Raw genomic sequence first — 12,258 nt, 5'->3', positions numbered from 1 at the left:
TACTGAAGCAACCATGGATTTCCTTGTGTAGGAGAGGAGTGACTGTAGGATGGGTCTTTTCTGGACGAGCAAAGTTGTTAAAATAAGAAATTTAGTAGTTCTGGGAGGACAATGACCATAGTCATATGCCACTGTGCAGCTGCTGGCCATTTATACTGATCCTGTGATCTCCATTTATAAAGGTCAGCTGTTGCTCCACACTCACAGCTGAAATCAGGAGAACGTGCCTGGCCATCGGGCTGGGAACCACCCTGAACACGGAGCTGCTCCAAGGGTTGGGCAGAACAGCTTTTCTAGCTCAGGTCACAGCTGTAACCCAAAACTGCTGCCACTGCTCTGGCCCTCGGGAACAGTCGGCTCCGTGGGACATGGCCACCTACAAAATACAGTTTCAAAAGCCAGTTTGATTTTCCTCTTTCCTGACACTGGGCTCCAAATTTTTTATTCAAACTGCAGTTCAACAGAATAATTCATGTAAGAACTGCACAATTGGGCCTTGTAGGTACCAACTTTTTTGTGTTACTTAGTCACAGGTCTCAGGTGTGTTACACCACAACCTGAGAGGAGAGGAGAGGGGGAATTGCAAAAGATCCTTATGAGGGTCCCAGAGGGGTGGGGACACAGACAAGCTGTGTGGGTAGAAATAAACTAAAATCATTACTTACGATACTTTCAAATACATAAATAATCGAATCAGCAAAAGCCACCTTCACAATACAAGCCCAACCTAAAGTTTCTTAGTGATATTAACAGGTTAATATTCATTATTATTAAATTATATAATCAAATGCTTTAGCACCGAAATTTTTTCAAGACTGTTGATCACTCAAATCACACTAATTATATTAGCATCCCTCTTATTGCCACTATTTTCTAATACTTCAATAGTATTTTGCTTCATAAATGAGGGAAAAATATAATGCATTTTTTGAGCTTCATTCACAGGGAATCCAAAGACACAGCAAGGTCTGAGGTAGAAGAAGCAACCATCACCTTAACTGGAAAACACATTTCTCTGCCAGAGGCCGCTATCAAACATGAAATCCCTTGGATGGTACTCAGGAATAGCAGGCTGATAAAAAGCCTACTCTTTCTGTACAGCTGTGGCTCAAAAGCTCCATTTCTCCAGGAGGCACTGCCACTGTGTTCTAAAAGTTCTTTCTAATGGAAAGGGTAAATTTATCATTTCCATTTTAGCTGTTACTTAAAACCTTTCATACCAGCCAGTGCAACACAAGGGAATGCATAGTTGAAAGGCCAAGAAGGAAGTTAGAAAAGACTAATGGATTAAAAAAGGGGAAAAAATGTGGGCAGAGAAAAAAAAAATATATAAGGAAGTCAGAGAACTGAAAACTAAGGGAATAGGCAGATACAAAAACATGCAATGAAGATGCAGAGGTTTTGTGCATTTTCTGGTTCAAGGATTTGACTGAAGTAAGTATAGAAACCTACAGAAGCACACAATAACCAGCACAACAGCCATTTACTTTTTCCCACCGCCAAAGAACGATTTTGTGGGGGACAATAACCATGTTCAAGTATTTCAGCAATTGCTATGGGGAATTTTCCACTAGGTTTCAAAACCTGGGAAATGTAAACTTCTCAAACAACATTTACATGGGGGAGAATGTACACATACTTGTACAAAAATAGCTTGACAGCAGTTTGGCAGAATCCCAACTCCCTGAGCCTCATGAAGGGATCTTACTCAGAGCATTTATCATAACTGCATGACAGCAGTCCAGACCAGAACACGAGACCAACAAGTTCTGAAGAGAACACCTTTATGCAAGAGCATCAAGTTTGATTTTCCTATATTCACCTAAGTTTTGTTACAGATTAAGTCTTTAGCTGCCTTTTCAGAGGATCTAAGCTGTCCAGTACTCATTGTGACACATGTAAATAGAAAACAGTTGTATGAAGTGGGAATAACAACTTGCAATCTGCTAAATCATATTACATTATGTTCCTACTACAATATGGGCACCAAGCTGGTGTTTAAAACTCTTGAAGCATTAACATATTAAAGACAATTACTTTGTGTGTTACGAGCACAAGAAATACTCATCAGGTCATAAAAACCATTAATCTACATTTATACAGACTTCTCCGCACTGTTCATTTCTTGGCTACAGCCATTTTCATAAGATGTATCTCCTCGATAAAAGCATTAAAATACAGTTTAAAGGTTCCTGACTAAGAGCTGACATCTCAGAGACAGCCTAGCACCAGCCAATAATGAACATCAGGATCTTTACCAGCTTTCAAGTGTCAAGGAAGGGTCTTGGCACCAAATAACATGGACTGAACTGAAAGTTTGTCAAGATTTGTACATGCGAGCAGCAGGTTGGGCAGTTGGGCAGACAGGAGTGTTCAGTCTGAATTCACTACAGCAAATAATAAGCACAACTCATATCATTCAAGAGAAAAGGGAACTCCAAAGTAGAATAAGGACTAGACATGCAATTGCCCCCTTTATGCAACAAAAGTAGAACTTCATATTCTGTTTCTCTAACTTTTCAGTTACCTAAAGACACATGAAATTAGCCATCAATACATTACAGATTCTACAGTATATACCCATCTGAATTTAAATTCATGCAACCTTTGTGCTGTTACAATTGGAGATGCACCTTCAAAAAGCTCAATTTAATATTTCCACAAATACTCTGACAAGCAAGTGATATCAAGTGAAGGTTACACCACTGTCACTCAGAAACACTTCTGCTGCACATCAGAAACTAGTTGATGTTTTATTGTTCAGAATTCTGCAATTGGGAAAATATTTTAGTTCATCGCAGACAGAGATTAGGAGAGGCAGGACAGGGACCAGAAGCACTAAAGGAACTGAGGGATTGGATGGATCACAGCTGGACAGGAAGCAATGTGACACAAAGTGACAGCAACTTACAATATCTCAACAAGTGGAGATGGGAAGAGAGCAGGAAGGACAAACTTTCATTTAAAACCCAGCTCTCAGACATGTTTAGCTGAACTGTAATTCCTCTGCCCATTCCAATTAGCTCATGTTTAAGGGGGACCCATACGCCCTCCAACTCTCTATGCTCTACTTGAACACAATGCTTTTGTCTCTGCTTGGACTGAACAGACCAGACAGACAAATCACTGCCTAGACAGTAAAATGTCCCAGAAACAAAATACATCTCTCAAGATGCAGCTTCAAGCACAAATGTTATTTTACACACTAAACTTTGACACTGCTTGCTCTCAGTACTTCAGCTGGATCGTTTCAATCTATCAGCAAAGCCATTTGCCATTTTACTTTTGAAGAAATTCCATTTTCTACTAATCCCTAAAGACAATGAAGTCTTATATATTCTTGGATACTAAACCATTTGTGCCCCTGCCAAAGTGAGTTGACCCTAAAAAAATGTTTACAAATGGGGACAGTTCAGCTCCTTTACACCATCAGGATAAATCCAGTTTATTCCTTCTACCCAAAATAATGCACATAGACACATACACACAAAATGCCATGACCTCACCTTCAGTATTTCAGGTTCTTTGATGTCAAGAGCTCCTGTATTCCAGCGTTTTTTCATGCTTTTATGCAATTTGAGATACTCATGAGTACGTGGAGTAAGAAGCCAAATCACACAGACAGCTACCATAAATCCAAGGGCCATTCCAAGTAAGAGTCCACTTACATAGCCAGGGAGAGGGATAATAAAGTAAGCATAGACTAAGAGTGTTAATAAGTATAAAGTTTTCACTGGTATTTTAGGCTGTTGCACATCCAGATTATTTTCATCTTCATTACTGAGCATAGTAACAGTTTCCTCAGTAATCTCAGGATCGACCACAGTTTCAGCTGGTTTATCGGTTTTGCTTTCCTCCTCTAGCAAGAAAAAGTCTTCAGAATACAGTTCACAAAACTCCTCATCCTCCCTGCTCACTAGTGCAGACAACGAACATTTTTCAAGTACAAGTGAAGATTTTGACCCCACATTCTTTGTGCTTGCAGACTGAGAGCTTTTGGTCTCAATCTCTTTTAAATGCTCTTCTGCCCCTCTTGACTGATCACTCTTAGTCAGGTTAAAGTCACTCCCAGAGAAGTCCCCTTCCGAATCACACTCCTCTTCCTTAATGCTGTAGTTGTTATTGCTTTCCAAATGGCCATTCAAACTGGAAAGGTTTGAGAGTTCTGAAGCACTTGAAGATAAGGCTTTGGGCCTGTGGCTACTGCTTTCATCACCCATTATTTTACTGAGCAGCTGAAGAGGTTCATAGATTACCTCAGAAAGGCGTCTTTTCGTATCTTCAATTTTAGCCTCCATTTCAGGTACTTTAAAAAAGGAACGCGTGTCGGAGGGGGATGTTAATGGAGAGGAGGGGGCAGTTTTAGAATCACCACCTGTTGCTCGAGGCTGAGTGAACTGTTTGAACAGATGCAAGTTCAGTTTCGAGTCAGGTGGCCTGTAAGACACAGCTTCAGACTCTTGTTTAGAAGTGTCTGTAGACAGAGATTTCACCAAGGTTTTCATTAACTGTCTATGTCGCATTGGTGGGGTGGGTTCTTTTGGTTCCACTTCTGTTGAAAAGGACTTGACTAACCCCTTAAAAGGCTTTGAACTAGAAACTGTGGACGATCCGCTAGAGCAGGCAACTGATCTGGACGGGGATGAGGATGGGGAAGATGACAGGCTGGATTTCTGCTCCACAGGTGGTGCTGCTGCACCTGATGCGCCAACTGTGTGACATGAGTGTGACGATGGAGACAGGACTGGTGGCACTGCACTGAGTATTTGGGACAGGGAAGGAGAGTCCAACAGCTTTACAGTTTCTGCAGTTGGCAGAACTGCAGGTGATGAGGACAGCGGTGATGCAGAGTTGGCCATGTTAAGCGAGGTAGCTGGACCAGAAAAGTCATGGCCAGTATGCTCAAAGCAGAGGTCTTCCTTGGCTTCAAGTGCTGTTACAATGCTTTGGTCATCTAGCTCCTCATCAAGAAATTCTTTAAACTCCTCTTCCTCCTCTTCTTCCTCCTTCCCAAATGCAGAGAAATGAATAGTGATGGTTTCTCGGGAGACAGATCGTTGGACCTGCACTTTTGGTGTTGACTGCTTTGAGGACATTTCACCAGTTTTCTCTGCATGGCTACTGTTCCGACTTGTCATTGCAGGTTCCAGAGATGTGTCAGAGTCTGGGAAGAACACGTAACACCATGTTAAATGCATTTTCCCCCCATTCAAATGCCCTTATTTTCAAGCATTAAGCCAAACACAATTTTACGCAGAAAAAAATCCCAAACCAACTCACATGCTCAAATTTACAGATCTAGGTTACTGCATGCTACATATTTCCACACACCACAAAATGGCAATACTAAAAAACACCATGCTGTTAAAATTATCTTCAAGTGCCCTGAAATTACAGTTCATCTCTGAAGCATCACCTTTCTAGTCTCCCTCTGCCAGATATACCTCTGAGTTCCAGAAGCCCCATCCCACCTCAACACACTAAAATTCTTCACTCCTAACTCTCACTCCCTTCTACATGCAATGATTTATACCTTATAAATAAAGAAAATTTGAAACTCAAAGCAAGGTCAGAAATACGTAAAGGTCATCGTGTGGGGAGCATGTTATTTAAGCATTTTATTGACCCATGAAAGTTAGTTTAGCATATATTTACACAGAGAGGAAATAGCATGCATTTAAACCAAGGCGCTGGTGACCATACACAGAGATGGACCAGGAATTACAGGGTTAGCTCTGCCTCTCCAACTGCGAGGCAGCACTTTATCTCCACTGCCAAGACAGCAAGTTTACCACTTCAGTAACTGAGTTATTTTTCAGAAGCTGTTAAAATGCTCTAATCAAACTGTCAAGCTGAATTAATGTGAGGCCTTTGCTGACGTTTAAAGAGCAGTTCAGAAGAATGATTATGTGGTGGTGAAGAAACTGCACTTCACAACAGTTGTGATATCAGATTGTATTATCCAGTAAGCCAGTGCCACCTGTTCTATATCATCATCCTACTAAAGGTTGCAGCCCTTTCTACTTCCTAGCAGACCTGTTCATGTAAACATTTTTTAACCTGTCAGTAAACTAAGCTGGGTTAAACATTTTAAAACAGCAGATCTTTGCTACACTGCTTATTCAGAGCAAGTATCTGTCCACAACTTCCTACACACTACAGCTGTCCATTTTATGGCTCCTAAATTGTTGACCATTCCTTGCTTCTTCCAGCATTTGTGAGCTTCCCAATCAGGCTGTACAGAAGGAGCTGGATGTTAACCTGCTTCATCCAAAGCCTTCAGAAATTTCAATTTCAGGGTTTGTTGTCTTTTTTTTCTTTTTTTTTTTTTTTTTTTTTTTAAAGTTTCATTTCTGCTGCATATGACAGGGAGCCAGTTTGGGTTCAAAGAACCAAAAGAAACATTCAGCCCCTGGTCAAGCTTTCACTTGACATCTCACCCTTGTTCTAACAACCACTTAGGAGACAAAAATTCTTCCTAAAGATCAATTCTGACTTCAGCTTTTACCACAGAACAGTTTTCTTCTGCGCTCCCCAAAATCCATCTGACACATCCAAGTAGCAGCATTAACAGAGAACTCCCTTCAATGATGGAGATGTGCCTCCAGCCCACCTCGGGCTCAGCAGGTTGTTACCTTTCCTATTACATCTGTGGATCAAGTAGTTATTTACCCAAATATTAAGAGCTCTCAGTTACCTGAAGTTTATACAGACACTTATCAGCCACCTGTATGTATAACTTGGTGAGCGTTAAAGTTGGTAAGAAATTTGGTCTCTCATCTCCTTGTTGAATTAGCACACCCGGAAACCACCAGCCGACAGCATCCATGCTACAGACAACATTCCGTTTCACATAGTTCACACTGCAAATTACGAGACTTTCTGGACAAACACCCCCAAATTTATTTTGGAGAGGGGAAAAAAGTACTATTGTACAAGATACGTATCCAACCTCACTTCCATAGTGCTGGGCCATCAGCTACCACACCTTTAATATTTTGGCCCAGTTGTGAAATTGCAAAACTAACAAACCAAAATTTGAAAGTCCAAAAATCCTACACATTTTCCAGGTCACTGAGCCATCACACCTCTATACACTAAGGAAGGAAAAAACAAACAAACAAAAATCAAAACCCCACAAATATAGTAACAAAATCCCCCTTGTACACAATGCTGTTGGCAACAGTTTGACCCTTTCTCGTCTGCTGTTCAGCATTAACCATTTATCAGTAATCTAGGAAAGCAGGAGAAAAAGATTAGTTATTCCCCCCAACAGCAAATAGCATTTTCACTGTGGCATTTTGTATCAGCTAGAACTTCAGGGGTCTGGGTAGCTCTTTAGCACACTGTGTTTACACTGAACATTAATTAGCTCATGTTTAAACACCAGTTGCCATGCTGTGCTAATGCAGTGCTAATGACTTGAAACAGATGAACTTTACTTGCACACACCAAATGTACTGAAAAGAGATTTTACTGCTTACTGAACAAGCAAGATTTTCTTAATATCTTTATTAACTTGTTAACACAGAAAGGAAGGAAATTCTTGATTAGCCAGTATTTGCCTACCTCAAGCACATTACTATACCGTGAATTATGTCACAGGTTTCCAATCCATTCCTGAACACAATCTGTTTTATTGTGAAGGATTTTGGCTTTTGTTTTGCTTTTTCTTCCCAAAGTAGATGCTGAGAAGCTTTTCCTTGACATCTCTTTCAGTAGGTGTTAGGTTTTGATAAAGCTATTACATCAGGTTCTTGAAACATACATTTTTACCCCTTAAATCATTTTAACATATTCACTTCTTACTCATTTCTGGCTACATTTTCCTCACTTACTTCTTTCCCCTACTCCTCAGCTCCTCTCCCAGCTGTTTGAAGACCTGATGCCTCACCATCTGAAGTGGCACAATTCCAGACTGATTGTTTGCAGATTCTATTGGTACTTGCAGAAACACAGGTTTTCACTGATCCTTCTTTTTGAAGGCCACACTGCTCGCCCTTCTCTGTCTGCCTCTTCAGGGTTTTTCTGGTGCTGATTCTGAAGATGCGAGGTATCAGTTTTATTTATGTGGCAGGCAGATCTGAGTAACAGCCTTACATCATCAGGCTTCAAATGATTCAAAGCATGAACTTTTACCCGGAAGGGAAGAAGGCTGCTCAGAAAACAATTCCTTTCCCCCAAAGGTTTGAACTTTGGATGCTGTTGCAGAGTGGAATGAGAGAGCTGCCAACCAATGGCTGCCATTTCCACTTCTGACCTCAAGGCACTGCATCCTCATCTCCCACAGAACAGCAGTTTACAATCCTCACCTACAGGCATTGCTTTTAAAGCTCCAACAACAGGAAACACTGAGCCAGGCAAACAGGGAAAGCAGCTGCCTGGGACAGACAACATTCTTCACCCAGCCCTTTCCTATGAGCAGGGAGGCAGCAATGCTGGAGGGTGTTTTTGCCTGGGTGATAGCACGTCTCCACCACGCTGTGATGCACCTGGTGACTAACAGGGACATCCAGGGAGAGGCCAAGTGTGAGTTAGGCCATGACACCTTTTGTGAGTGTCACTGCAGTAACTGCTCTTTCCCAGGAATGACTAATTGGGAGTTCACAGGAACTGCACCCAGCAATCTGCCCTTCTGCCCAGCAGCATAAACACCCTTCTCTTCCTTTCCCCTGCAGGGGACAAACACACCCCACCCTTCCTCAGCTGAGCCTCAGAAGGCACCTGTTCACAGCACTGAGAAAACACACAGTCCATCCAAGAGCCTTAGACAATTATACCACCAACTTTATAAAGCAAAGCAACTATTTTCACATTAACAATTCAGAAAGTGATTCAAACAACAAAGCAGCAAACTAGGAACTAACTTAAAAGGTCAACATTGCATATACCACACTTAGTCATAATCATTCATTTGGAGAAACAGGCTGGATTGGGTAACTAAATTCACATGCTTTGCAGCAGCCAACTACTCCAATCACATTGCTATTACTTATTGCAACATCTTCATGAGGGGGAAAGGCTATACAGTACATTGTACTAGCAAAATGCTTTCAGAAAAATGTGCAGCAAGGTTCAACACTTGTATTTTGGTTGCTACTAAACACAAGCCAAAAAATGTGTTTTTCATAAAACAGAAATTCCTTTTCTCCTAACTAAAGGAAAAGCCTTACAGGTTATTAAACAGCACTGCAATACTTTCCCCTGTATCTGTCAGTTGCGCCAGAAGAACAGGCCTTAAATGCTGTTCAGGAAACAACTAATTTGATTACTGATAATGTTACAATTCAACTTCATGCAGATTGCCACCGCTGTTCAAAGAGAAAGATGTTTCTCACTGGTTATGCCTCTGCTTTCCCCAGTAATCCTTCTGGGCCAGACAGCTCCTGGTCTGGCAGATTGGGTTAAAAACCCAGTTGTCCTTTAAGATTCATGAGGCCTTTATCATTTTGGGTAACTTGACAGTCATTTTCAAGTGTCAGACTCAAAACAGGTAGACACTTCATACTTTAAATCTACCCTCCATTTGGCAGGAAGGAGAAGCAGTGTATTTGTTTTAGACAATCTCTGCATCCTCCATGTGGAGTGACAGATTTTATATTCATAGCAACAGGACCCCACTAACACACTAAGGCCATGTTCCAAACCAGACCAGCAGCACATTAAATCTTTCCCGGAGTGGGAACACCTGCACAAGTCAATATGATCTGAAATTCATATCTGCTCTCAGAAGTTCTAGCTTCTGTTTGATTTACTAGAGATTCAACCAGCCTTCCAACACTGAGATATGTGGGAGAACTGCTGTAATTCTTTATACTTATTTAAAATAGGTAATAGAGCTCTCAGCATCAGAGAAAATTTTCTGTTAAGAGCATGAAGTCTTCATTTCAGGTCCTTCAAAATGAAGCAGGAGATTAGTGAAAAGTACTACTCTGCCACAAAAGTAGTCTAGAAAGCCAATTCCCATCTAGCCCAGAATGCCCTCCCTGAAGTAGAAAGCACAGCTGCTGGGACATTATCTGTCACACAAATTTCATTTCATTCAACAGATCTATACCATAAAAGACAAAAAAAAAAAGGATACAAAACCCAAAATTCAACATTACTTCCTATCCCCATTCAGATTTCTAATTATGATCAATTAAATTCCCCTGGCACCTCCATGAGTTAATGTATTCCATAGTTAACATATATTGTTCCTTTTATATCCACTAGTCATTACTTTTAAATGAACTACATAGCCAGGGTTGGTAATTACTATCACACAATAGCCCTGTGAAACCTTCCTGTCAGGGATCCAGTTACCCAGCCAGGAGATAAGGCTTTAAAGCTCAGTTTCCATCAGGAACAAGAAAGTTTTGTTTCACTTTCTAAGTTCATGCAACTGAATTTGAGATACAGGGGGGGGGGGGGGAGAAGAGGAACAAAACCCCAACAAAACCTGTTTTAAATCCAACAGCAGAAATGAAAAAGTTGATTATCAAGTACTATTAAAAGACTGTAGTCAAATGTGTTGAACAGAAACCAATCCCAGATTACGGCCAAAACTGATGGTGCCACCCACAATGGATCATAGTATACACACACAGCACATACGCCTGACAGAGTAACCCAGGTGAGCACAACTAAGCTGGCCGAGAACTAAAACACCTCCAGCGGGAGTCCTCTGAGCACCATTAAAAAAAAAACCCAATCCAGAAAGCTTTGTGCAAATGCTTTTAGATTCAGAACAATTTAAGTTAAATAATCAGCAATTAAGTATGTGTAGGGATACATAAAAAGAGGATCCTAGGCAAGATTTTAAAGTCTTGTCAAAGAGATGATACTTTTAATAAAAATTATAAACCTATCAAAAGACGAATAAGCGTAATTTTAAGTCCAGGACAGAAAGGTCAAGTAAAATTGCAATGGCAAATAAGGAGTCTTCAAAACTACGGAAATTCTGTTGCTGCTGCTGAGGTTCCCAAGCTTGTCTTTACACCACTTCAAAAATAATCAAGTAGAAATTGTTTAATGTTACCTAAGTGAGTGTATTCTATATTAATGTTTCCCCCAAAGACTTAAGATGTGGTCAGCTACCACATTAGTTTCTCTGCCTTTACTGATAAGAGTTATTATTCTTACCTATTCTCCTTCTGTGACACACCATTTACCAAAAACTTTAAAAGCTGCACTACAATTTCATTTTAACAAACACAAAAAGCTAAGCAGTTAAAGGTTCTCCAGAAATTAAAAAAAAATTAATTTCTTCTTAATGATTTTCTGAAGGCTGAAGTGAAGCAGTATTTGTAAGAAATGGAACACTTTCCCTAACAGAAGAAATAAAAGAAGTTTTTAGGCAAAGCTCTGCTCTTTGGAACAGATTCAAACTGCACCAGAGTGTAATTATATTAAAGACATTTACTCCCAGATGGCACAATGAGAACAAATAAAAATTCTAGTACACATGTACTACTTCCTCCATTCACATGTTCTCCTCCTATGAACTATATTCTTGTTTCTTTATCATTTGTAATTCCAAGGAACAAGTAGGACCTTTTCCTTCCAAAACACTCTACATTAAACAGTTCAAAGGGACCTTTTACTATTTCCCAGAACAAAATAAAATGATAACAAACCACCACCAAATCCCCCCCTCCCCCTCCATCACAGATTTTGGGGATTTAGTAATTTCCTATAACATATATTGCTGTCTTTAAAATTACATTAAAACATGTGTTTTTCCAAGTAGCTACTTGCTGGCATCAAAGTTACCCAAAAAACTAATTTGGCCATGAGTGAGAAGAGAAATGCCCCAGAAAAAGAAAAGTTTACAGACCTAGATCGGAAATTTCTGCAGCAAGGGATTCAGAAATAGACACATTAAAACAAGGGCAAACCCAGAGCCAGCGTAAAGCCAGCCTTTCTCACTTTTCTCAAACTGCTGTACTCTCTTCAGAGTCACCCTGGCAAGCCAAATGAGAGCAAAAAAACCCCAGCAACGGTCTTACAATTCTGAGCAATAAATACATAACAGCTGCATTTGCTCTCCTCTAAAAGGGAGAAGAGCCTACATCAGAATCCTCCGGTGCTGCACAAGTTCTGCATCTCAACAGAACATGTTGGATTTTTGTAATAAGAAAGCATCAAAAGCTTATGCATAAAAACTTACATCCTGTGGAAAGCATAAATGGTGAGGTAAAACTGTGCAGAACTGTAACTCATTCTCTTATCTCGGTGGAAAAAAAAAAATCACCTCCTCATTAATCTGATAAAAGA

At 40.3% G+C, this 12,258-nt stretch overlaps 1 protein-coding gene across 6 annotated transcripts in view; it reads right to left on the bottom strand.

The window, feature by feature from the left end:
• The window catches only part of TEX2 (testis expressed 2), a 44,961-nt gene that overhangs the window by 21,493 nt on the left and 11,210 nt on the right, over window positions 1-12,258 (bottom strand). For 5 of the 6 annotated variants that reach the window (XM_042032267.1, XM_042032266.1, XM_042032265.1 and 2 more), the window contains one exon: window positions 3,507-5,164. In XM_042032267.1, coding sequence (XP_041888201.1) covers window positions 3,507-5,138 — 1,632 coding nt within the window. In that variant the 5' untranslated portion in view covers window positions 5,139-5,164. Of the gene's footprint in view, window positions 1-3,506; window positions 5,165-7,838; window positions 8,071-12,258 lie in introns of those variants that run through there. The other variant, XM_042032269.1, reaches the window with a different exon arrangement.

Source organism: Corvus kubaryi, unplaced genomic scaffold, assembly GCF_017639235.1.
Source record: "Corvus kubaryi isolate FWS band 111438036 unplaced genomic scaffold, C.kubaryi_AGA036_p1.0 37353, whole genome shotgun sequence".
NCBI lineage: Eukaryota > Metazoa > Chordata > Aves > Passeriformes > Corvidae > Corvus > Corvus kubaryi.
The sequence above is the reverse complement of the archived record's forward strand: the minus strand, read 5'-3'. Positions and strand labels throughout refer to the sequence as shown.